General features: G+C 41.3%; 1 protein-coding gene across 5 annotated transcripts in view; it reads right to left on the bottom strand.

The window, feature by feature from the left end:
- DLGAP1 (DLG associated protein 1) overlaps positions 1-27,900 on the bottom strand; it is a 143,804-nt gene that overhangs the window by 79,334 nt on the left and 36,570 nt on the right. For 3 of the 5 annotated variants that reach the window (XM_086609217.1, XM_009981978.2, XM_009981980.2), the window contains exons 3-4: positions 19,759-19,936; positions 17,039-17,279 (exon numbers count right to left, since the gene is read on the bottom strand). In XM_086609217.1, the coding sequence (XP_086465343.1) occupies positions 17,039-17,279; positions 19,759-19,936 (419 nt within the window). Of the gene's footprint in view, positions 1-17,034; positions 17,280-19,758; positions 19,937-27,900 lie in introns of all 5 variants that reach the window. The other 2 variants (XM_009981976.2, XM_009981979.2) reach the window with 1 other exon arrangement.

Raw genomic sequence — 27,900 nt, 5'->3', positions numbered from 1 at the left:
TGTTTAAGAATAGGGTGGATGAGCTACTTGAGGATATGGTTTAATGGGGATTAGGGATGGTTGGACTCGATGATCTCTAAGGTCTTTTCCAACTTAGAAATCTATGAATCTATGAATCTATGAATCTAATGAAGAACAATCATGTCGGAGGAGGAAGCAGCTACATCTCATTTTGGTCATTGGTCTTTAGGAAAGCTATGACCCAAGATTTGCAGTTACCTCCAAAAAAGTTCTCATTTATTCATTTTTAGTTTGAAATGATCTTTTGTCAAAACCACAAGCCTGTGTATTTCAGGGGAATGTGAATTCAGACTGGAACTTTCTGCCTGGGACCAGTTTGTACCTTAAATTAGGGTTAGAAGCAATGGAATTGATTGATGCAAGTAATGTAAACAGGAAGATCCCTGAAAAAATCCTTCAAGATTGAATAAAGCTGACAAACTAAAAATGAACAAAACTGAGGCACAACAGCAGCTTTCAAGAAAATAAGCATTGTTTAGTAACAAATCTGCAAACCTCTGCAATAGAAAGGGAACATTTCTAGAAGAGCACCTGTTGAAGTATTTTATTAGCCTTCCAAATCAAAAACATCATTTCACATTCTTTGTTTCCAGGATCAGATGTCAGTCTCCTTGGAAGCAGGAGGTGCAGCAGATTATGCCCTCTTTTAAAGCTTTCAACAGCGTTTGCTACTTGTTACTTTCCAAGCACGTCTTTTTGTTTTCCTAAATATTGCGAGAATGGTTTTCATTTTTGCAAACGAAGGGAATGATGGTGTCACGGCAGTTGCGCAATTTCCAGAAAAGTGAAAGACAAAGGGCGCGCTGACGGGGTTCATGCCGTGCTGCAGTTCACACCCAGATGAACGTCACTCCTCGGAACTGTCTGCCCTCAGCACTCGTTGCCGCTGTGAAATTTGGAGCTGTGCCTTGGCCGCTGCTAGCTATGGCACGGCACGGTCACACATCACAGCCGGTCAAGCTGTGTCAAGGCTATAAAGGAACGAGTGCTAAGCACACCTGCATGATTTTGTTGTGATTTCACAGACGTCCTCAGCTGCTCAGCTTCAAAAGACATGAAATAATGGATTTACCTCTAATATCCAAAGAGGACAATCTAGGATGTATTTATTTCAGGCCAAAATTCACTTTGGCTATGGAAACAGTGTTGCCTTCAGTGTTCAGTAAGAATTTTAAACATTTCAGTTAGAATACAGAAAAGAAAAAAGGGAGTAGCTCGTAACTTTTCAGGTATCAGAACTAGGCTTGATTCATACTGCTGCTGTTATTATCAACCTAATTTTTGGAAAGGGAACTGTATTTAGTCTAAACCTAGTTAACCATTTTGTAGCTTGTGCTGGAGTAGATCCTTATAGCCAATTCTGACCCGTTAATGAGATGAGGGTTCCCTGAAGGCATCAAATGAGATAAATCAGCACATGTATACGCTGTTACTAAAAAAACTGAACCTGTGCCACACAGTCCATGCATCTGAATGAAATACAGGCCTTGCTTTTGCCCATAAATTTTACATTTTTTCATCTATAAGTTGAAAGAACACAATATACTGTAATCGTACAGTATTTGTAACAACTTGTTCAAAAAGAGATTTTTGTAAAAGAACAATCATGAAGTGGAATTGAGCCAGTCAGATTACTGGCAAAGCTTCCTGCTGAATATGATTAGATAAAGGGAAAACGGAGACTGGAGAAAATTGATCCTCTCAGCAGAATTTGCCATAATTATATGCAGGATGAGGAATTAGCAGTTATTCTACCATTAAATTCCTCAAGTGGCCAGAAGGAACAGTCTTGCATGATCTGCTTTTTTGATCTAGTCTATGCAAAATGAAGATTCTGTTGAAAAATGGAGATGTGGCTGATTAGGTTCTATAAACCTGGTAATTTTTCTCCCTAAAGGTTAGACAGTGGAAGGATGTATCGGGATTGCCTTACCAGCACTACCCCAAGAGCCCAGTACCTTCTGTTTAACAGAAGTTATCATTTCAAGCAGTAAAATCATTGAATTTCACACATAGATTCATCCCTGGCAAGTTGCAATGCAAAAAGCCTCTAAATTTCAAATGCTATTCTTGTAAGGCAACCTCTCTGCATTGCGACCTCATTGCGAGCATGACCTGGACTCTGACCTGTCGCAAGAGCAAGCACATTATTGTGAATCAAATTCTTGTGTTTTTACTAATCAAACAGGACTTCTCTGTGAGCTTCTGTTTATGCAAGAAACTCATGTCTTGGAGTACAGCTTTCTCATTGCTACCTAATTCAAGTGGAGACAGTACTAACCAGATGAAATAATAATCCTGAGAAGGTACACATGACTCATTAACACAAACAGAGAATAGGCTATGTAGTCTAACGAGAAAGGGGGATTGTCCTCAACGTTATTGAGTGCAGTGGAATAGCAACAATGAAATTGTGACAGGCTGGCACTGCTGGCCCCTGGGCTATCAGCTGAGTTAGGTACAGAGGAACTGCGAGCACAGCTATATGGATGGAAAACTTTTCAGTGCTTCTTCTTTCTATAAATCAGAAAGTTACATAATTAATCAAACTAGCAACATGAAACAGAATCAAAGGAAATCAAAGGAATAGGAAACAAAATCAAGAAGCTATGAAAAGGGACAGTTTGTCCAAAAGATAATTATATACAGTTAAAAAGAGTAAGAAAAAAAAGCACTGTGTGATTAGCGATGCTCCTTCCTTAAATGCAGTCTGCTCTGCTAGTTCTCCCCATTTCTTTTATTATAGATGTTGTAAACATGATGATTTTATAGTTCATGACTGGGTGGGTGATCTTAGCTGTAACGTTACTACGAGCCACCCATATCCAGTCTGCTGAGATGGCCTAACTGTAATTCTAACCAATAAAGTTATCACTAATTAAAACAGAAAAAGGAAAAAGAAGGAAAAAGAAAATCTGATTTACTAGTAGGGGCCCAGAAAAAACTCCCAAGTTGTCAGAGCTGTAATGGCATCATCTCCTTTTTGCTTCCTGCAGCCTCCCATGTAACCCATTCCCTTTCTTCAGCCAGGAACGACACTTGTCTGATGGAGCTGCCCAGTTTATCCAACAGCACATTTGACTGTGAATGCACAGAGCTCCCCTTCATGCTAACCAGAAGGGTGCAACTGAGAGAAACCAGAAAATTAACATATAGGCAAAATTGAGAGGAAATGACTTTTGCAGCCGTGAGTGATTAATATGTACATGAACAGCAGGGAGAACTGCAGACCAGGAACATTGTGACACAATAATGTGTTTAGCAGATATAAAATATGACTTTAACAGATACGATTCCAGAGAAAGTAGCTGTTTTAAAGAGGCAGCTGTAGAGGTGGAAGTTCAGTTAAAGGCCTTGTAACAACAACAGCTCTAACTATCTATATGTCAATACTGATGGGCAAAGGGCATTTGGGACACTGTCTAGGAGTTCTTCCCTAGAAAAGCCTTTAGTTATTCTGTACATACCACTGGACTAGACACAGCAAATACTTCTAGGACATATAATTTTTAGATATTCTAATTTGCATCTTTAAGACAGAAGCAGATTAACAGCACATCTGTAGAGTTTGTCTCAGAATATGTAGTTATGTACTACTGGATGGCAGTCCCTCAATTGTTGTGAAAACGTTGATTTCATAGTGTTGGTTCAAGAAAAAGTCTGTTGTTTGACTGACTGCTGGACGTGTTGCTGGCTGACAAGCTAAAAGATGTCTGCATTTTTTGTAGGCAGGAAAATGTGAAAGATAAAAGTCTCTGTGAGAAAAATAAGTATGGAGACATCATTGGTTTTCTCCAAAGCAGTGTTATAGAATGGTTGCAGAGCCATTACCTGTAAAAATCAGAATCAATGGCCTAGGAAAAATGGTGACTAACATGAGTGTCATGAGGTCATCAGATATAGTTTACTAAGCAGCAGTTTTTATTGAGTAAATGAGCTATCCCATTAGCTTCAACTTGTCTCCAAACAAATCTTCATTAACTAACAACTTCTGCCAAGCATGGCAAATAGCTCAGGCTTGATTATTGCGGGGAGTCATCAGGGACTGAGCCAGAGAAATCACAGTGTAAATACAAGTCTAGGAGAAGACATGCCAGTTGCCTTCAACGTTAGCCAAGTATTAAAATATGGGTTCAATGGAGATAGAATCAGAAATCTGCAGTGAGAGTAAAGATAATTCAAAGTGCATGAAATTCAAAATTCTTTACAAAAACACATTTTAAGCAGACAAACTGATAAGAATAAGCAAAGCAGCTAAAATGAATAGTGGAAAGCTGAGTGGCAGATGACTTGTGCATCAGCAGGATGTGAAACATTTGCAGGCCTCGTTCTACACAATTATTTAATGACATTACCACTTCTTCAATGTGAGCTTCTTTTCACTTAATCTAATTTGAGAAATGCAACACTTTCGTTCAATTTTATGAAAAGCCATAACTTCATGACTTCCTGCACTTTGAGGAAGATGTATGTTAATTTGGATTTTGCAAAACTTCTACAAACTGCCCCAGTAGAGAGACACATACTTCTTCCTGCTACATTACCAAAAAGCAAACATGCACCAGTTTTATTTTACAAGTGAAATGTTTTTCATAACAATATGAATGAGCTAGGTATTGCTGACAGCTTGAATTAATAATTTCCCTGGGCTTCTTTCTCTCTCCTAAGAAGCATAATGTCATGCTCCAATAACAATAAGAGATTTTTCAGGAGAAAAAATTAGATGTAAAAGGCAATGTCAGATGATGTCAGTGCAGCCAGTGCACTTCAGTATCAGAACCTGACAATGCCTCAAGCCCCAAAGAAGTTATTATCACGTTGAAAGTGAGAAAAAGAAAAGTGGTTCTGAAACAGGAAGCCTAGCCCAGGTAGGCTAAACAGGATGCCTAATCCTGCACCCGTGATTAACATCGCATGTCCCAAATTACTACAATGATGTTCAATAAACACACAGTTTGGTTTTGGAGATTAGTGACAGTAATTGGCAACATTTTGCAATTACACGGGTTCTGACTTGGGATAAAAAGCTATGATTCTGCATAGGCTTTCGACAGAATGCCCCCCTAAAAGAGTTCCTGACTCCTCTCCACGCATGCTGGAGAGGCAGCTGGCTGAAGATGGAATAAGGCTTCCTTTCCTCACCAGCAGTAGCTGGCAAAGTTATTTTTTTGCCAGTTCTTCAAAGGTGACACAAAGGACATGCACGTACCACACTTAATGTGTTGAGGAGAAAACACAGCTGGCTTGCAGGAACTGCACGTGGTTGCAGTGCAAACAGAAATAATCTCTTTAATGAAGACATGCTAGTTTTGCAATGGGTGGTGTTTTTATCATTGTTTAGCACATATATATGAAATATGGTGACAGTGGTCAATTCACAGTATGATGTTATGGACAACAGATGCAAGGCACCTGGGATTGCTCCATCTCATCCTGTTGAGCATGATCTCCTTGCTAATCGTAGAAGTGGAAAGAAAGATACAGCCACCCTTTCTGTCTCTTCTATTTATGAATGTGACAGAAACAATTTGACATTGGGTAAAGATCAGTTTTTCTTGTGCTGCAAATTTGACTGCTACTGCAGCATAGAGAAAGTGTAAACATTTACCTCACTGACATTTCCCAGGATCTCACCTTTTGTAGCAGCATAATGGAAAAAAAACCCGCAGCATTTGAAAGACTGCCCAGAAATTATGTTTGATAAACCATTTCTATATTATTCCCTAGGATCTAGTTGCAAGATTTAAGCTTTCCACAGAAAAAGGACTAGAAACGCTTACATTTGTATCTTCTAAAAAATATCGTAAACTGCATTCTAACAGATTCATGCTCCTGACCCAGACTCTTCTGGTTGTAAAGGCACCTGCAGTGAAATAGAGGAGCCAGATGTTTCTGTGACACAAGGCATAGGGAAATGATGAGCTGATTCGACGATGCTGACAGCTGAGGACACTTAGCGCCTTTTACAATAAGACCCTCGACGAGCAAAGTTTGCAGGAAAAGAAAGGTCTGTCTCACTTTTGCAGCTTAACAGACTGCTCTGATCTGCAATATTGTACTTGAAATACTAAAAAAAAATGTATCTGCAAAACAGATGAGGGAAAGAGTTACCCTTCACTTGATGAAATTCTGACACTGCTGCTGTGGTCCCACGAATTCCCACAGCTATTTAAGCCTTCTATCTAGTGTCTACTCTCATCTGTCATGTTCAGTATTTTCCATTCACTAGTTTTGCCAGCCTTTTGAACGCAATAACGGGATTCTGGATGCCATTAATCTGATGACCATCTCATATCCCTCTATATCTCCTGTGTGCAGGGAAACTGGAGGCTCATCCCAATCAGAAAATATGCTCTAAAATATATGTGAAAAACTGGCTACAACTAGCCAACAAGCTACAACAACTAGCTACTGGCTACTGGGTATCAAACAGCATCAATAAAATGTGCTAGATAGCACACCATCTCCCTCTAGTCTACAGACCAAGTCATACCAGATGAAGGACTAAAGAGAAAAAAAAGCATTTTGAAAAAACTCAGGTGAAAAGCCCTATCCATTTATTTCTCACCATCAACTATTAACATAGGGAATGGTGTTACTGATTCTACATTTTGTTGAAATGAATGATTTTTGAAGTGCAGGATACATTTCTGTTCTATGAAACTATTCTGGACCCGCTTTGCTACTCCAAATCAGTTTCTTCCTTGTCCTTTTCCCTACCCTTTTGTCACTTTTTTCCCCTTTTGTCACTCATCTTTTTTTATTAACCATCAAACTCTTTGCCCTTCAATGAAACGAGGTATGTTGAACTAGGAAAAAAAGTGTAACACTGCGAGTAAAACCTGCTTTAACTCCGACTTATTTACAGATACCTGTTTTCTCCACTGGTGTGTATCACCTGTAGGGTGGGCTATTATATTTTACTAAATTAAAAAAAACCAACAACCCACCTACATGCTTTCAGGCTCAGTATTCCTTCATCCTACAGCTATTTCTCAATTACCCCACCACCCAAGCTTACAGGACGTAAGACCAGTCTTGGTTGTCAGCGTGAGTCTTCTCAATGAACTTAGTTGTACATGCTCTTCCTATGGGAGATACGTATTTACATTCTCAGTAAGCATTGATATAAACAGGAAAAGGCTCTCAGGACTGCAGCACGTATTTGAAGTCCAGAAAGGGGGATAACTGGAAAGGTAAATCAGATTATGGGAGGGTGTTCTGATTCATAATGCCATCTGTATCTGTGGAAGCACGCGACACCAGAACAGATGTTGATGTGCTGCAGGCTGCAGCGTTGGCATAGAGAAGAACTGGCTCACAGGTAGCTGATGTGAGGTTAAACACAACTGCCCATTTACACGAAATGGCACTGTACATTTTTGGGTGAACATGATGCAGCTTTTCGGCTGTGGATAATGTCCAAGCGGAAGATTTGTGAGGGGTGAATGCTGGTATCAGAAATCTTAACTAACGACTTCTTGCCTTTATTTGTCTGCCTTTTTCTGAAAAGAGAATAAGCATTTTGGCCTTAGCTGTGCATATCGCTTTTAACATGATCTAACTTTCCCATAGCAACATCCCAAAGAGGGAAAGAGAAGGCATAAAGTGATATGTATAAGGACAGAGCCAGTTCCCTTGGAAGTACATAACAAGACAATAACTGACTTCACCTAGATCAGGGCATGCAGCCCGGCACTCCATCTCTCTGAATACTTTTTTCCCCGCTTCCTCCCTTTTTTTTTTTTTTCCACAGAGGCAAATGGTAAAATGTCACATGACAGTTCAGCGAACTGTGTGAGATAAGAAAGAGTAGGGCCACGGCACCAGGCAACAGCTAATTCTGTCACTTGAGTGCAAATTGCACTTCACACAAAATGGAAAGTGGCTGATTTTCTCAGGACTTCCTGAGGCAGGCAGATTGGGGCTAGTAGTTCATGGACACGTTGGATTTTATTCGTAGCTTGTTTATTTTTGGTCTACTAAGACCCTGGCTTTTTTCTGCCACAGATGTACATCATTTTATTTGACTCTTAGCAAAGTTCTGGAGAAGAGAGTTAAAAAAAATAGAGAATTTCAAAACAGAAATAGCCTGCTTTGTTTAAACAGAGTCTGCCAGCATTTATTTTGTTATACTGTTACAATGTTCTGACTTCCATCTAAACCTTCCCAGAGGGATACAGATCTACATTCTACTTTAGCTAAAGACAGAGTTAATTTGAAAAATCATTACAGCAAAAAGAGCAGTTATCAAGCCACCATTGTCTTGACTGTGCAGAGACAAAAAGTAGATGTCTTTCTCAACAGAACAACCGAGAGATCTGCCACAGTAGAGGGTTCTATGACATTATTTTTTTTCTTTTTCTCCTCTGATAGCTTAGCTCAAATCCTTGATCAGAGCAACTAGGAACTGTTCTGCTCAGACGGCTTACTGCATTTTAAGTGGAATGCAATTTAGCACACTCCCATCTGACCAAAGTCAAATTCAGTAAGGGAAAACAGTTTCCAAAGACCAACACATCCATTTCCCGCTTAAGAGGCCAGACAAAGGTTGCAGCATTAGAACAGATTACCAGCATCTGCCTAGAGTGTGCCTTTGATAAAAGAGACTATTAGACTGTAATGGCAGCTAGACTGTCCCTCTTTGCAAAATAACATTAGGCATTTTCCAGATCCCAGTATTTGAGTTGCATTGTGCTTAGTTATTGAGCATTGTAAGAAGCGGTGCAGTAAGATCAGCGTAACTGCAAGACATAAAAAGCATATATCACATCTCTGTGTACACTTCAGAGCTCCTGTAATTTTTTTTTTAATGTATAGATTTATTTGCTGCCACATTTCCTTTGGGTTTATCTGTTATTACTAAAGAAAAAGGGCAGCGTCTGTTTCAAAAAATGGTTAATAATATATGCACTCCGTAGTCCACCATAGCTTCAAAGAGCCAATTACTGTTAGACTGTTGCATAAACACCTATTTAGGAAGCATGAAAATGTGTAATTATTTACAGGATCCAGTACCTAATGTATCATATCTGAGCTCTGAAATGGGAATTACTGACATGATGAAACATAACGGCTCCAAACGAATTGCTGTAGTACAAGAGGGGCCCTGCAGAGCTGTACTCATTAAACCCACTTATTAAAAAATCTTACTTAGTTTCTTGAAAATCCAAAATCACTCAGTCACTTTAAAAAGCCCATCATCAACAAATATCTCGTCAGTAACTTCTTGGAATATGCTTTGGCTCAAAAGAGCTTCGTAATTATTATCTCTGAGGACAACTAAAATACTCAGGTTTGTCTTAATGGAATGATGTGGAACTTACCCCAGGTGAGTGGCAACACATTGCTGAAGACTGGACAGTAGCACACACTAAAAAGAACAACCTGAGTTATTTCTACACATTGGATGTATTAATTAAGCATAGCCCCTTCAGGAAAGAGGCCCAAGTCTTGCTTCTCGAAATACAACTGTTGTTAAAAGTGACCTCGTTCGTCTATTTTAGGAAAATGGCAGGAATTATTACTGAAAATGTGATTGCGTTATATAAATTGGGGCATGTCTTTGGCTTACAGATTCAGCTCATTTCTGTCAATGCCATCAAAAAAACATCACACTGGAAATAAGCCAGAACAAAGAAAAGATCCAGGTCTTTGTTGTTTTTCTCCATAAAGTGAAAATTGAACTATTTGCCCTTCATTTGTTATTGTCATCTCAGCCAAGGGGCAGTGTATCCTTAATGCTCAGAGTTCTGTTGTTTTAGAGCAATGACCAGTCCCTGAGAACAACATTTTGGATAAAGGTTATACTCTCCTCCCACAATATGCAAGTGGAAACAGACTATGGGTTTATTTTATATTCTGCTGCACGTTCTACCCATTGGTTTGTGATTAGGCCGGCACTGCTACAGGAAACCTGCTTTCTTGCAATGTAATTCCAGGTGTATTTTGAAGAAGGTTGGTTTCTACTCCTGCTTGCAAGTCAGAAAACATTGTCCCTGAAAACGCAGATACACAAGGCTGCCGAGTCAGAGCTGTTGAAGTCACATCAGCCTGGCCCTGCACCTGACCTCACTGTGAGGGCACTAGACCTCAGGCAAACTGCTGCAACTACCTGAGGTAGACCTGTCAGCCAGCCCAAGCTTGACGGCACCAGGTAGACTCGACTTGCAGCAACGAGCAGAAGAGATGGTTGATTTAGCCACTACTTCTTGGATTGTGGCAAAACCACTGAGGTTTCATGTTTGTTTACAGGCTTCAAAAACAGTTAATTCTCAGCTAATGAGACTTGAGGCATGCGGTGCTCAGTCAACACAGCAACCTTCAAATTACTATTTTGCTTGTAATACCCTCCTGTACATTTGTTACAGTATTATGTTTAGTGGCATTTTGTCTCAGCTTGGCGTTGGACATTCAGGTGCTTTAATATACTCGGACGAGCATGGCTACAGGCTCCATCAGGGGTACGTATACAAAGTATATGCACATTAGCAAAAGTGGGGTGCACAACTGTGGGCCCAGGGTTCTCTCACTGCATTAGTACACCCAAGGGTCTTCATTCAACTGGTGACTCTGGACACTCCTACAACTATCTCCAGAGAGTAGTGCGTTTGGTAACAAACATACCTAGGCTGAAGCAAAAGCGTAGCTCAAATCCAAACGTGATCTGTACTTCTTTAGGGATAACTATATAAATCAATAACCTGAAATGATTATCACTTTAATGTGTGCAGTACAATCAAAGGAAATGAATTAATGGCAGAATATATTTAGGCATATTCCATATAGACATAAGAAAAGGGTTTCTATATAATTTTTCATTTTTGCAAAGAAATTAAGAAGAGACTAACAAATAATGAAATATTACACTTTATGTCACTAATTACTGCATCCTCTTTATTTGTGCTGCCGTTAGATGAACAATCTCCTTAAAAGCTCTTTTCATAGAACAATACAGATTTCTGTTAAAGATGTGTTTTCTTGTTTCATTTGAGACTGCCAGATCTACAGGTCTGGTTGTCATCCTATTCCCAGCATCAGAAAAGGCCCGTGGAGCCTCAGAGCAGCAGGCTTAACAGCAGTCAGCAGCGTACTCTTGCACTGAGGATGGCTGACTGCAGGCCAGGCAGTCTTTGCCAAGGCACAGCTGGCAGTTTGAGGGAGGTGTAGTGCTGGTGAGACCACATCTCAACTCTGTGCCCTGTGTGGCACTCCCCAGCATGAGAGATGCATGGACATTGACAGAGTTAGTGAGGCTGGAGTGTGATGTACCCATTTTCAGCCTTGGAGATGTCCAAGTTGTTTGGACGATTGGAGGAGTCAACTACACACGTGCTATCTGAACAAATTAGCAGAGTTGTTCTGTGCTTCTAGAAATGTTCGCAAAGTAAGACAACACATTTCTTCAAGACATTTTAAGATCACAGTTTTGAATTATTAAGATCTTTCTCATGTTCTTAACCCACTAAGAGTCTGAGTCGAAAAGTCTAGAAGCTTATCAAGCAAATGAAGAGTAAGAACAGTTAGCAAAGACTGAATACCAAAGGGTATTACAAGTCTTTAATCTCCTGCATTTGAAACACATTCATAACTTTGGAGACCACTTCTAACTCCTCTAACCTTTACATTTTCAGAGGTGGAAAAAATGAACAGGACATATTCTACAAAATAAAGTCCTTCTCTCAGCCTTTCTCTTTAGGAAGTTCTGAGCTTTCGCTGTGCCCTTAAGCTCCGCAAGTCGCCTCGAACCATATCTGAAATTGCAAGGACTGAGCACTTTCCTGACGTGCTGTGAGGGAAACTGGACTTATCATAGAGAAACCAAAATCATCAAGCTCCAGGGTGAATGCCATAGGTTGTCTCTCTCAGGATCTGGGCAGTGTCTCAGATAGGGCCAAACAGTTTAAATTCAATATTCATAATCATACAGAGAAAAGAGGCAGAACCAGGGAAGATGATTAAAAAAATTGATGTAATACATTCCACCACCTGACATCACTTAAATTGCAAGCCAGCTGTAACTACCAGTATTCTTAAAGTAGGAGCCTGTGTAATATTTATTCCAGTAATCCTTGTCTTCCAGGCCACAAAATTCCATGTGTCTTCAGGACATACAGACTAGACATCCAAAAGGTAAAATGGAATTTATCAAACTTACTTCAATTCCTATTCTCAATTGGCATAAAACTACACCCCATGTAAAGCGACCTCGTACAACCTGCCAAATGTTTGGGTAGTCTTTTTCCATGGCTGACTCCTTCCCACAGCTCAGTCCTGCTCCTTCTCAGGCACTTATTATCATAGCAATTTCCATGAGCGCCTTGTATCATGCTTTAAGTCAGTTAGAAATGTTCCAGCAAGAGCTCTGGTCTGAGTTTCTCTCATTAAAAACTTTCACTGGTTTCATAAACATGGGGTTTTTTTGGTGTGATCTGGAGCTTAACATTCATAAAGCTGACTTCTGGGATAGACAAGATGAAACTTGCTCCAGCTACAGTCAAATGCCTCTGAAATTGGAAACAGTGTCCTCCTCCAAGGTCAGCTCCTCATTAGTAAAGAAAAGCGTTTTTAAGTGCTGGTTTAAGCAATTTGATAGCAGATCCAAAGGCAGACTGCATTTCAGGATTACTCAAGGAAACAGAGGAAATGAACCATGTAAATTCTTTGTCAAACAGTTTTCTACACTCTTCAAATCTATTTTAAGGTTCGACATCTGCATGAAGGCTCTAACTTAGTTATATTTCTTCAGACATTCTGCGGAAATATCCTAATTTTGGTATAGATCCAGAAACCAATCCTAGCTTCAACTGGAAATCAAATTTGAAATCCTAATTCCTTGTTTCTTTTTGAACAGAACAGTCTTGCAAGGACAGCTCTGAGGAGTCCAAAAGAGCTTGGACGCAGCTGGCATACAGTCAGTTACAGCTTCCTTTTCCACAGGATTTGATTTTATTTTTGAATTCTGCCTGGCACAAGTCTATTTTTAAAGTTGTTTGCATTTTTTTTTTTTAATTGGTTAGGCAGCCCCCTTAGAGATTTTCCACAAAATACCTGACCTCTCTTGGTCAGATGTTCCAATGAACGGAAGGAAAACAGCTTGCTCAGCTGAAGCACCATAATTAGCATATACTGTGATAACTCTCAGTCCTTCTCTAACCTGCTGGCTACACAGCATGATTTCCTTGGGATTTTTGTTTAGTTTGCTTTTAAGCAGAAGTGCAATATTACTGAGAATCACCAGATGGCATTACTGTAGATAACTTTGATACTCCTGTTTAACTGACTGTAGAGAGGTTAGATATTGAAAAAATACTTACTGCAATCTAGTGCAAGAGTTTTTGCTGATGTTACTGCTCCAGCTCCATTACAGAGGAGTCATTTTCAAACTAAACATATCCAATCTCAATTATATATTTGTATCCACATGTGCTAATGCCTTCACCCCCACAGTATCATAAGATTTGATTGGAGCAAAGGAACGTACATGGCTGCACAGGCACGGTTTAGAAAGACAAACACAAAAAACGTAGGTGAAAGATGTTCTTTAGACCACTTTAAAATTTCTTTGCTTCTTAATTACTGTATTCTTTAACCTCATTGAAATGATTTACAGACTTCATAAATTGTTAAAAGGCTACCTATTTAGTGACTGAAATTGTTGGCTGAAGAGTTTCAGCTACAATGGCTGCATCTGCAAACAACCTGGGATCAAATTATACAATAACTCACACCTCATTAAATTCCTCTGAAGACACCAAATGACATGGGTGGTAATTTTTAGTGCAGGCTATGATGTGTAACATATGCCAGCACTGGAGTGCGGCTGTGAAACTTCACTTCGGTGAGGTTAGGATTTTTTATCTCGCTCACATTGTAACATTTCATCCCGCTGACGACAACAGGTTTGTGCCTAAAGCCCCATTGTCACACTGGGGACTTGGTTTCAGCCAGATGCGGTCATCCTGCAGCATTGCCGTGTTTGACCGAGAACTGGTGGCTGCAGAGGACATCATCTGGGCAGTCACCCACAGCTGAGCGCTGTGCCGCAGACAGCACGTTAGCACTGGGTTTACAGTCAGGTTGAGTACATCCTCAGGAACCACACAGCTATGCCAGTAGAAATGTACCCCTAATCTCAGAACTAAACCTCCAAAACTATGTGGCAAAAGGAAATTAAAACCTGAGGCAGCAACTGCCGTAGCATAGGCTAACAGGCAGAAGTAGGTGTGATTTTTGTCCATAGTGCTTGCTTAATATTTTTATCCAGATGCCCTGGAAAGCTGTGGGTCAATGCTCTGGAGGAAAAATTTTGAATCCAGTGAACAGGCAGCTCTCTTGTCTTTTCCATCATCATCAAGTTGGCATTTTCCTGGGCTTCCAGCAGTCAAAGAAATTCCCAACATCAGTGTATGATCACAGCTTTGTGCATTAGTGAATGAAAAGCCAGGTCCCTGAGGGAACTACCTAATGTTGATGAAAGGAACCTTGCTTGGTTGACCAGGCAAAGGTGTTTTGGGGGCAGGAGGATAGCTCTCTCATTTGGGGATGTTAAATCCATAGTTCAGATCACAACTGCCCCTTGACTCCCACAAAAGCATTTGAAACATAGAATCATAGAATGGTTAGGGTTGGAAGGGACCTTAAAGATCATCTAGTTCCAACTCCCCTGCCATGGGCAGGGACACCCTCCACTACACCAGGTTGCCCAAAGCCTCCTGTTCTCCTTTCTTCACATCTGCCTAGCTGTTGTGCCATTCCTCATTTTATTGAGCAGATATTAATAGAAACCATCAACAATACCTTTCGTGTTATTTCTCTTCTGTGAGTCAGCCACAGGCAACAGCAAGGTAGTCAATATAGACTACTATAGAATCATAGAATCATAGAATGGCATAGGCTGGAAGGGACCTTAGAGATCATCTAATCCAACCTCCCTGTTTTGGATGGAATTAGTTCAGCTCTAATCCCCATTAAATGGACAGTGGTATGTAAGTTGGGTAGTAAAAGAAACAAGTTGTCTGAAGCGCTACTCATGGGCATGGGCCCTTGGGAGCCCAAGAATTAAAAAATGAGAACTCTAAGTCAGTAAAATTCCCATAGCAGAAAATGGATACCTACTGCAGTCTTTAAATGCTTCTATGGATGTCTAAAAGAGAGGGCTGCAAATCATTCTTCTCTCTGCATTTTAAGGGGCTGACTACAGAAGCAGTAACCCAAGACAGACCCACTGGATTTTTCAGTACTATAGCTTTGTTCATATGATTTTTTAATAAAGCCAGCTGCCCACAGAAGAGACCAGGCTTCTATTTGTGGTCATACTACAAAAAAGGACATAAGCAAGAGACAGTTTACAATAACGATTTTCCTCTTTCGGGTTTCCCAGTGTTTTTGGCTGATATATACACCCAACCTTTTCCATTTATACACCATCACACCCAAATACAGGCACCATTTTTCTAAGTGACAGAAACAACCTCTCATACGCAGACAATTAAAAATAGTTATTCTCTTCTAGATTAATGATTATAGTTATTTTTATAAAGGGAAAGTGTTAACAAAGCTATTCTGAAAGAACTGAAAAACCCCTCTGGGATACCCAAGGTAATCTAATAAATGCAAATGCACACTGAAAAATCCTTGAAAACTCCCATCCTTCAGCTTTTGCCTCAGAATACATTCGACACAAGCTAATACTGTACAGTGAAGTAACACATACCTATGTAAATGTCTTTGTGGTGTGGTACAAACCCTGCGTGCACACAAGAACTACTTTTATAGCAAAAATGTTGTCACGTGAATGCTATTTCTTAAGGGTGATTCAGATGAGAACTGCTCTGCAGCATTTAAATTTTTTTTTTGATGTTTGTTATGTACTGCCAATGTGTTTCCAACAGTACTTAAACTTGTTACTTTCAGAAAAATCATGAATTAAGCCAAACATTTTTGGTAAAAGGATTGAAAGTGTCCTTTGATGACATAAACCAATTGACAAGCAGCTTTAAAAAAGACTGGAGTGAGAGATAAGGAATTTACAAGGTACAAACAACTGCACCTGTGAGATAAGGCACAAAAAGGCAAAAGTTTAAAGTACAGAAACCAGAAGTTAAAGAACTGGGAAAAGAGATAGTAGGTACAGTGAAATACTTACAATAGTCAATATTAGTCATGAATATGAATAGTACATGAATAGTAAATGAAACTTGTGTAAAGCAGTGGAAGAGAAGTCAAAGGAAAGAGGGCCTCTCTCATCCTCCCACAGGGAAGAGCACACACACGTAATAGTTCCTGCCTCTTGCTTTCCTGAATGAGAGAGGCAGATTGGGAATTTGGTTTCTGACTTGCTTTTTCTTCCTCTTAAGCATTCACTTTGGTGACAGAATCTGGAATTCATCATGGTTATTTCCAAAAGAAAAGCAACCTCAAACATTAAAAGGAAGGTTTGTAAGTCTCATGTTTAGACCCAAGTGCCTCTCTTTTGCAAGGCTTGAATAGTTTAAACTGCAGAAGGAATAACAGCAGGATGTGAACATGCATGTTTTGACTTGCAGACCTCCTCTTTCCTTCTTCATTCCCACTTCTGAGATACGGCCTAGAGATCTGTAACAGTCTCTCTGAGCCATTAAATAAGGCAACCCATAATTTGTAACTTTTAGAAAAGACAAAGAGCACCTCGTCTATGTAGAAAAACTCAGCAGAGAGACCCTCCACTGCTGGTAAGCTCTGGCAGAGCTGCTAACCCAGAGCCTTCTTGTGCAGCCTTGCCAAATTGTGATCACTCTTTTGGCGAGGAGAGCGAGAGGAGACATCACCTTGGATTTCCCTTCCAAGTGCTTTCAGCCCAGAATAAATTAGCTTGGATGAAGGAGGCACCACAACTGCATCAGCCTTTATCTGTGTGGAGTTTTAGGCTGATTAGTCTGTCCAGCTCCCTGGTGAAGTACAGACACCTGTGTGTCTGACAGAGAAGCTGTACCTTCCATTTCCACCACCTCTCTGGATCTCCCTTTTTGTTACTCACCAGTACTGCTCTGGATGGTCCTCACCGTGGTGGTTGTACGTGGGGGAGATGAAGACCGCAGCGATATGCACTCTTCGTCCTGGGAGCAGCCCTTCTCAATGGCTCTGACGTAGCTGTGGCTCCTCATGCGGAAGCAGCCTGGCATGGGCAGATCCAGAGCCTCCACCGCCTGAGACTCGAGCTCACTGAACACCGACTCGCAGACGGATTCGAACTGACCATTCACCTCCATCTCACTCACCTGCAGGCAAAGACCAGGCAGGTTCAGTACATCCCATACACCAGCCTGCCCGATGCAAACACAAGCTACAGGGGCACAATGGCCAACGTCTGTTAGAAGATCCCTTCACACATGAAGAACAGGTGAACGGCACATAAATATGTCCCATTCTACAAAGCAAAAATTGTCAGGGGAAAAAAAATAATGTACAAGAAGGGGAGACAGAGGCTTTAGACAGAGATTCAGCAGAGTTTAGACTCTTGATTCCTGCTGAGATTGGTGGGAAGCTGGGAGTCCTCACAGCAGCATCTGGTTTATCTCACACTGGTCGCACAGCAGAGGCTGAACCTCTGGCCATTAAGACTATCACACTGAAAAACAAAAATCACTCTTTCTTTAGTGGATGAGAAAAAAAAAAAAGGGCAGCTTAACCCTGGTACACAATCAATGCAATCCACAGGCAATCACGGTATAAACCTGAGGGGCTGGGAAGCTCGGGAGTACAAGTGGCAATGAACAGTTGGGAAGGGGAGGCTGATCAGGGAACTAGCTTTGCTGCAGGGGAAAATGTTTGTATAGCTATATGGCTGGGCTGACTCCTTCGGCTGAGAGCGAGATGCGAGGGAATTCTTAGACCCTTTGTGGAGCCGACACTAGGTGGTGACAAAGACTTGCACTCGCGCCGATTAAAAGAACATTGGAAAGCATGGGGCCTTGCTACGGGTCTTACAAATCTGGAGACCATTAACCTTGGCTTAAGTAGTAACGGATGCTCATGTTTCTAAACTGAGAGTAGAGCCCTGAGCTCGGCATCAGAGGACAACAATTATCACTGTAGGAAACATGCACATGGAAACTATCACTTGAGGATTTTGTTTGTGTTCAAGCGTGCAAAAGGCCAAGATTGCAAGTGAAGATAAGACTGTGTTAGGATGGTGGAAAAAAACATTAGAAATTATTTTCCAGGATGAATTTTACCAAGGAAAACATTATGCTGAGTATTTGTGCTCATAAATGAAAAGGGAAATCTCAAAAAGTAAACCACATTTTTTCAAAGGGAAACTGCTTAAAAGAGCTTGGAAGAGCGATGGATAGTAAAGCATAAAGAACAATCCTACAATGGTGGAGAATAGTCATATATCCAAATAAATATCTCTGAATTAATGCTTTTTTTTTTCTTTTAAAGCCAACTTCTTCATATTGGCAAATGACATTATTTGGCAGACAGCTTTGCATAAGTGTTAGGCGTCCAGTTAAATAAGTAACCTAACCTAATGTTCATATAGTTGCCTCTTAGACCTGAATTTCAGTGCTGTTTCCTTCTAGATACATCCTAACTTTCTTTCTAGAGCATCTGTCCATACTCTATGCAAAGTGTCTCCCTATAAAACATGCAGCTGAACACTCTAAGGTCGCAATGCCTAAACACAGAATATTGCAGAAATTCAAACTACAGCTCCGTTCCGAACAACGCATATATTTATTATGGCCACAGCTGAAGTCCTGGCATCAACAATGTCAAGCATTTTTTTTGACATTGCAATGACTTGAAATGCCAATAATAAGGGGACACTATCTGGCACCACAAATCCTGCCTGGCTGCACTTCTGGACCAGTGTAAGAAAATTCTTTTATCCAAGTGATTTATACAAATGATCCACTTAAGCAAACAAGACCAAAATCATATCAAGGAGCTACAGAATTTAGCAGATGAACTACTGGCCCACTGGCCTGTGAAGTGCTGGCACTTTTGCATTTCAGATCTGTCCCTCACAAATTTAACTGTGCAAGCATATTGTATGCAAGGACAGGCTATTTTATGATGCTAAAACTCATAAACTGAATGTGTCACAGTGGCCTTTATTTTTTTTTCTAGTTTAGAATGAGTATGAAGAAATCTTACAGAATTTCAGGGCAATAATACCTTTGTATTTAACATATGTACTGTGACATTTATACTCTGTATGTGAAAAGTTCAGAGGTGCAGGGGGTTAAGAACGTATACAGTAGCATAAAGAAAGCTTTAAAATTTCTGATAAAATACCGATAAAAGGTGAAATACAAAATACAACAGACTTAGTTTTCCTTTAGCATCTCACTCAGCATGTGAATGTATTTGGGTTTTTTTGAGGCATTCCAAAAAACTTGATTTCAGGTACTAAGCACAAGGTCTTTAAGAGAACCCTGTTTAAAGACACTGTTGATGAGTGCCTGCTTTTGGAAAAGAAAAATAAAAAATTAGACTACTTCTTCAAATGAATTGCATGTTATGCTACTCTTCCATTTGCAAAGGGCAGGTTATGGCATTATCAAATGTTACCCTCTCAAAAACAAGATAGTGTGAAAATATTTCTGTTCTCTTAAAAATGTTTTGAAAATGTGTGGCATGCAACAGCTTGATTCCACTTAAAGTAAAATCTAGTCTCTCCTGTTGTAAGGGCTCGGCTGGTGTCCAGCATGGCAGCTGCTCTCCAGGCCGCCGTGGGCCCATGTCACGCACCTGACTGATGGTGCTCATGGCTCTCATGTAGCTCTCATTGCGGGAGCGGAACTTGGGGGACGTCAGCAGTCCCGCGGGGTCCAGGCTGTCCAGGCTCCTGTTAATGGAGACTTCGCTCACTGCTCTCAGGTAACTGTGGCTCCGGATCTGAAGCTTTGGCGAGTGTTCACTCGATATCCTGTAAGGTTCGGGAAAAAAAAAAAAACAACAACAAAAAAAGATATTTAATCTGTAATGGAAATACCTTTAAATTGCTGTAACCTGGGACTTGAGTTGCGTATTTTGGGAAGTACTATAGCAGGAACCCCTTGTTGCTAGCCAGGCTATGGGGAAGGGGAGGAGTTCATTGCAATGTTAAACCCTATAACCTGGCCCAAAGGGACCAGGGGTGGACACTGGAAAGGCAATACCTTTAAATTGTTGTAACCATGATTTGAGTTGTATGTTATAGGAATTACTATAGCAGGAACCACCTGAACCAATAGAGGATGAGCCTTACAAGGAGTGGTGCAAGTGCAGCAGTGATCTGAGTTGGATTTGTGGATTTGGTGCCCAGTAACTCCATGAACACACCACCTCTCCTGTCCTGAGTGACAACCGTAACAGATAGAGCCCAAAGGCTGTTCAGGAGGGCCTGTTGTGATAGGACAAGGGGTAATGGTTTTAAAATAAAGGGAGGTAGATTCAGGTTGGATATTAGGAAAAAAATTTTTACCATGAGAACTGTAGAACACTGGAACAGGTTGCCCAGAGAGGTGGTGGATGCTCCATCCCTGGAGACGTTCAAGGCCAGGTTGGACGAGGCCCTGAGCAACCTGATCTAGTTGGAGATATCCCTGTTCCTTGCAGGGGGGTTGGACTAGATGACCTTTGAAGGTCCCTTCCAGCCCTAACCATTCTATGATTCTATGACTAAATGAACTCAGTGGACATTTGTGAACACTTAGGGACAAATCAAAATATTAACTAAATATTCCATTTTTAAATGTAAATCTCACATGGATGTTTGCAGGTATATATGAAAAAAACCCCCCTGTAACCTAATTACAGGCTTAATCTTCGTCTCTTAGTCTTTAGAAATACATACACAGCTGACCTGAAAGAAGAGAATCTATTTTATGTCTAATTCCTCAAGCATTTGCAGATATTCTGTATTCAAGTAGATAACGACGGCAATTAGTATGAGAAATTTCCCCGTGGCACGCACAGCTCTGGTAATTGTCAACGTATTTTAGGAGGACAATTCCATCGTGTAATTGCACACCTAAGTAGTTCAGAAACTGGGTCTGTTTCTGAGTGGTACAATACCGCAATAAAATCTAGGTCATCCCTACAACACCATATTCTCTGGCTGCTAATTACTTGCCTAATAAAAATATGTAGACTTATGCTAATTACTCAATATTCCTGTCACAAGACGAAGATAAAGCCTTTGCTTGCCATTTTGACTGTGTGTACGCTGCAATACTCACAGTAGCCATATTCACATGCTTTGACTCCTTACACCATGTGATTCCACATGACAAAAGTAGAAAGCTTTTTAGACATCATAATGACTGGTGTTCCAAACTCAAAAAAGGAAGAGAAAATGATGAACAAGTGATCATTACTAGCAGTTAGCTACAACATTTTGATAGCTAACACTAGCCATGGAACTCTTGGAAAAAATTATTGTCTGTTATTTGATAAAAAACCAAAGAAATAAAAAATTAAAAAAGATAAAATAGAATGAATAATCCGATAGGCAATTTTTCAGATGCATGTGAGCTACTTCACCACCCTGCAGATCTGTAAACATTGAGCATTGCCTGAAATGCATTTCTTAAACTAATTTGAAATGTATTTTATGAATATGTTGTGAACAGTATGTGACATGCAAAATTCAAATATGCTGGATTAGCTGCCAGTTAGTCAAATACGTCACCTGGGGCTGTCACTGTTCACTGATTAGCTGAGCTTACAAGAAGACTGCAGCACATCACCAAATCAGCACACAGATATTGCCAGACAGAAATTTGCAAGTGCTGAGGCAGGTGCCCTTTAAAGATTGGAACCAATATGACAAGATGCAGGTACCTATGGCAGCAAGATTTTGCTGTGGCAGCCAGAGTACAGATCAGATCAGACGCTGCAAGTGTCATGGAAAGCCACCACAAAAGGTATAAAAAATTGTTTTCCGTATGCATTAGTGTTGCATAACAATGTTTTCCCAACTCTGCTTGAAAAAAGGGCATCCATCCAGGAAAGTAAATGTTTCCCTGTTGTTTCAGATGTGTGGGTGGTCAGCACAGCTGCGTTCTTCTTCTGACTAGTTTTGTTCCTGACTATACGACTGGCCAGTTTGGCACATATCTAGAACTATATTTTACAGGTGGCCACTTATCTTTGCTGGCGCATACCTCCCATCTGTTGTATAAAACAGACTAGGATATTGGCAGCTGTTGGAGGAGGTGGCTGCTTGCTTACTGATTGCTACAATCACTGTTTCACTAGATGTAGCGATGGAAAAAAAAAGAAAAGAAAAAAGATTTAAAGCATAGACAAAGAAATGTCTGAAGATTTGCACTTGTAATGATTACTACTGCTTTTATAGCTGTGTAATAAATCATCACTCTATTCTACAGTACACTTTAATGAACAACTGAAATGCCACTGGAAATTTTGGAAACATTCCATTTAGGAATAAATCTGGCTGTGCATGACAGGGGAAGATCTGAATGCCTAATTTATATTCTCAGAGTTACTATTACCAGTAACCTGTAAATGAAAATATTATTTTCTTCCTTAAGGGTTCAATTCTGTCTTCTATCTATCCTGCATTACCTAAACTTCTGTTTGTGCCATCATAATTTCCACAACTAAGTATGACAGACAAGAGACAGAGACTTTGGGATAGCTCTTTGGCTGACACAAAATGTCCGTTAGCTCCATTCACTACATCGTATATATTAATTGGCAGAAGGAGGATGTGACTTATTAAAGATCTTGAAGGAGCTCCTCAAGCATGCCGCACCGTTTCTGCACTGCAGTGCCTGCGCTGTGACACGGGACAGGCGCTGAAGGGTAGTCCTGAACTAAGTGCTAGAGCCCTTTCAGGGAGGCTTATACACAGCTCACCCTTCCTGCTACGGTAAAAGAGAGATTTTGCCTAGGAGTCTTCTAGTCCACCGCGGATACACGATGGGATGATGTTGGTCGAAGCATTGTTGAGGGAGCTCGCAGCGGGCAAGGGGAGCCAGGCATGCTTTGGGGCTGGGCTGTCCCCTAAGGCAACATGCTGCGTTCCCAAGTGGTAGGTCTCCAAACCGACTGCACCGTCCTTTTTCCCCATACTGCTGCTGTTGCCCCAGACCTCGTCCCATAGGATGGGAGCACAGCTGCAACGGCAGCAGGCTGATAGCGCATGGGGCAGGAGGAGGAGTGCTGCTGGATGTGCTTCCCAACAACCACAGCAAGAGACGCCAGGAGAAGGTGAGGGCTTTGGGTTTCTGCCCATCTGCTGGTTGCCCTTGCGGGTCTCCCGAGGGGATCGACCAGAAAAGGAGCCAGCCCTGTGCCCAGGTGCATGGAGATGGAGTCTGCCGAGACCCAGCGAGGAAATAAAGCCTCCCTTGAGTAAAGGAAGGCATGTGCCTCTGATCCACGCTGTGCCTCAGGGAAGATTGAGGTACCCCACCTGCGAGGGCAAATGCTACTGAAAGCCCCTGAGGGGCTCTGAGAGGCAGGAGAGGGTTTGCTCCAGCAGGAAACACATTTTAGTGAAGCATCGAAACCAGAAGATTGTGTAGGTGTGTAAAGGAAATCTTTAAGCTACCTTTGCATGCTGCCCTTTGGTTTCTACTCTGTACGTTTCAGACGCATGGAGGCTGATTCTCCTGTTTTCACTCAAACATAGAAATGAAAAGATCTAAAACGTGCACGTCTCGTCACTCCTACCGCAGTGGCAACATGCATGTTAATAAATACTTTTAACCAAATGTTACAGATGCGCTTGTATTTACACAGTCTTAATTCACACAGAAGCATGTTTTCATCCCTAATTTGCTTAACTGACTATTTGCAGAGTTGATCAGCATAGGTAAGCATGGGAGGAGCCAGGCCTAAGTAAGTGATTTGTTCTGGTTTGTACAGGGAAGTCTGAGACAGAGGCAGGAAACAGCCTAGTGCCCGGCTCAAACGAGGTTTAAGGATGAATGAAGGGGGAAGGAAAGCTATACACTATCTTTACATACTGCCTTGTAATTTCTGACTTATATATGCTGGCCATAATTTAGCTTATTCAAATATATACTAAAAGTTTTGAAACATGTTAGCAGATTAAAAGTGAAATAGCTTTGAATGTATTCCTGGAACAGGTCCTTTGCCTTCAAAATGGCTTTCAAATGCCAAAGAGAAGGTAGGCAACAGGGATTTACAAGAACAGGCAAGTTTAGTTTCAAGTATTTCCTTTTAATTTAGGAAAGCACAATGCCCTCTGTCGTATATGTGTTCTTCATGAAAAACACTTTCATTTAATACATCACATTTCTGAATGAAAAAAGGGAAAAGACAAGACTCACGATGGCTCCTGTCTTTCCCCTTTAGGCCAGATACAATATAAAAAAGCATTACAATGAAAAATAGTCCTAAGACTGTATTGTCTTCTGCAAGTTCAGCATTCTGATTCCTAGCACAAAGTGCAGTGTTGTGCCAGATGGGTACTGTGCTATGCCAATGGAAAATGACAAAGCAGAATAAAATGAAAGTCCAGAAATATGTCCTGAATACATCTGTAAGACAGTAGAGGAGCGTGCTAAAATTTACCTTCAAACAAACAGAAAGCCCCCAACAACACACCACACACAATGCAAAACCAAGAAAAAATAAACTTCAAAGCCATCACTACTGCTAAATATCCCGGGTCTCATTTTGTAGCCTACAAAGGACAGCTTAGTTCCCTGGGGCTTAATTATCCACCCCAGGCAGAACGCCCCACCTCTGGTGTGGCTGGTGGGCACACCCAAAGTACATTTCTGTGCTTAATTTTATTTGCATTTTAGCATTGCTAGAAGGTAGAATATTCCAGCGCAGAGTGACACAAAGCAAACACTGAAGGACATCAGGGAGGAACATTTACAGAACAAAGTCATTCAAGTGCATCTGTCTGATCCCGGTCATGATACGGGTCACCAGGCTGGGGTAATTTGAGCATGTTGGCACCTATGTTCTGCTGCTTTTTCAGTGCAGTGAACACAAATCTGTCATGCTACTGACAGAGACAAGGGCAGCACATCAACAGTTTTGAGCATTCTTCCTCCTTACCAGGGATTTTTCCGGGTTTTCAAGATCTCCTTTTCTGTTTTTGTTTATAATCAAGTGAACCTCCTCATGGGGATTTCCTACCTTGAAGCTAAAAAAATCAAAAAAAAACCCCTCTCTTCAAGTCTTTAGTGTGTTGCCAAAGAGCCAAGTTTGAGAAAGAAAATTCTAAAACTTGGAGACAACCAGAAAAAGCTCATCTGCTGAAGAGCAATTTGATGTTATCAGCACAAAATTGGCATCTGCTTTCTTTTGTATTATAAAAGATTCTACTGATCAGATTACAAATCGTCTTCACTGCATGGACCAGCCAACACATACCACAAAGCTGCATGGGACATGCCAATGTCACAGCGTTTGTCACAGGGTGACAAAAGGCAGAAATTGCAGTACGGTGTATTTGTGTCTCTGCCTGATTTTACAGATTCTGGTAGGGCTGCAGAGGAAAGCACTTAAAAAAAAAGAAAATCCAGAAGTCCACACAGTTTGGTGTCATGCAGCTTTCTAACTTGTCTATCTCCAGCTGTTGTGGGTTTTTTGAGTAAGCACATGGTGTCCTGCCAGGCAGCTCTGTTTGTCTGATAGAGGGCAGCAGGAACTGGATCAACATTTTTTAGTAGCAAATGCTTCTAAAAAGCCCAGTCCCTTTTAAAACTCTCCATGTCTGGTTACTGCCAGCTTCAGAATCCGCCATGACACCACTTCTTTGCAATTTTATTACAAACCTGCTTCCCTCTTAAAGGACACAGAACCATTGTTTTCTTTCTTTTTGGAGTGTAAGGGTGCTGAGGTTGTATGATCATGTTTCAAGAGTGTCTTTAGCCCTCAATAAGTGTTAAAATGTTAGCTAACAAAGCTGACTGCTGCACCAAAATTCATGTATACGTTAAAACAAAGCTTCCCCTTTATTTCAAAGATCCTCTTAGGTGCTGTGTACAATCAAAAAGAAACAGGCTATTTTGAATTGAAGAATTGAAGGAACCTTTCCCTTGTCATTGATGTGCTGTACCTTCTCCCTGCTTTCTAGACATGGTGAAAGAACACAACACAGCATGGAAGGGGCACATAATGCCATACGCAATTGAGTTGGTAAGAGAAGCAGATGGAAGATGATGCAGACAGACATTATACAATTCTCTTTAATCATAAATCTGGTCTACATGCTGGTGCTGATTCCCATGTGGAGGTGTGTGCGTGGGGAATAGTTGTGAGTGCTCTTCTGTTCCACCCTGGAGAGTAAAAAGAGATGCTGAAGCACAGAAACAGTTCAACCCAGATGAACCAGCTCAAGCCAGTGATGCCAATTTTTGTTTACACTAGAAGAGAAATGCTTCCTCTCTGGTCACACCTATCAGGATAAGGTATAACATCATCGACAGCGCCCAGCTTGGGAAGAGCAGCTTTCCTCTCAGAAGACCCTCTGAGGAAAGTTGTGGGCCTTCATGTCCTCTATTGCTAATCTTACTGAGTACATGCTTAACAGGGTTTTTGGAGATTCTTGCTTGAGGAAAAGATGTTTGAACCTAGACCAAACATGTGACGCGAGGCTCTTGCCTTTTTCAGCACGAGTCTCCTGGGGGCTGGCACTAATAATGCCAGGAAAAAGTGCCGCTCACCAACAGAGAGATGTATTTATCTAAGATGGAAAAGCTCTTGCCCTGTATCAGGTATAGCACTAAGAATGAACAATGCTGGAAGGTCTGAGCAGGTCAGCCATGCCTGCAGCCCTGCCTGGAGCCCTTTGGCCCATGTTGGGGTGAGGATGAATCCTTTGGTTCTCTCCCTATTAAAGCCCTCCACCACTGCTTTGATGAACTCTCTCTCTTCTGGCACAAATGTCAAACTCTCCTCCCTGCAGAAAGCACTCCTTCAGCTCCCCTTGGCAAGGCCAGATTCACCCACCTGATCCCACATCACGTTACGTTCTTGGTTACCTCAGTGGTTAGTGACCTGTTACACCATTTAGACACATACGTCTATGGGGTCAGATGGAATTCACTCAAGGGTACTGAGGGAGCTGGTGGAAGCACTCACCAAGCCACTTTCAATCATTTCTCAGCAATCTTGGCTAACTGGGGAGGTCTCAGTTGACTGGATGTTAGCAAATGTGACGCCTATCTATAAGAAGGGCTGGAAGGAGGATCTGAGGAACTACAGGCCTGTCAGTCTGACCTCAATGCCAGGGAAGGTTATGGAGCAGATCATCTTGAGTGCCATCATGCAGAATGTACAGGACAACCAGGTGATCAGGCCCAGTCAGCATGGGTTTGTGAAAGGCGGGTCCTGCTTGACTAATCTGATCTCCTTCTATGACTAGATGACTCGCTTAGTGGATGAGGGGAAGGCTGGGGATGTTATCTACCTAGACTTTAGTAAAGCCTTTGACACTGTTTCCCACAGCATTCTCCTGGAGAAACTGGCTGCTCATGGCTTACACGGGCATATGCTTTGCTGGGTAAAAAACTGGCTGGATGGCCGGGCCCAAAGAGTGGTGGTGAATAGAATTAAATCCAATTGGCAGTCGATCACAAGTGGTGTTCCCCAGTACTGAGCACTGGGGCCAGTTCTGTTTAATTTCTTTATCAATGATGTGGATGGGGGGATCGAGTGCACCGTCAGCAAGTTTGCAGAAGACACCAATTTGAGCAGAAATGCTGACCTGCTTGAGGGTGGGAAAGCTCTGAAGAGGGGTCTGGACAGGCTGGATTGATGGTCCAAGGCCAATTGTTCAACAAGGCCTTGTTCAACAAGGCTAAGCACTGGGTCCTGCACTAGGGTCATGACAACCCATGCAACGCTACAGTCATGGGGAAAAATCACTGGAAAGCTGCCTGGTGGAAAAGG

The sequence above is a fragment of the Tauraco erythrolophus genome, chromosome 3 (genome assembly GCF_009769465.1).
Source record: "Tauraco erythrolophus isolate bTauEry1 chromosome 3, bTauEry1.pri, whole genome shotgun sequence".
Classification (NCBI taxonomy): Eukaryota; Metazoa; Chordata; class Aves; order Musophagiformes; family Musophagidae; genus Tauraco; species Tauraco erythrolophus.
This window is presented reverse-complemented; position numbering and strand designations above follow the sequence as displayed.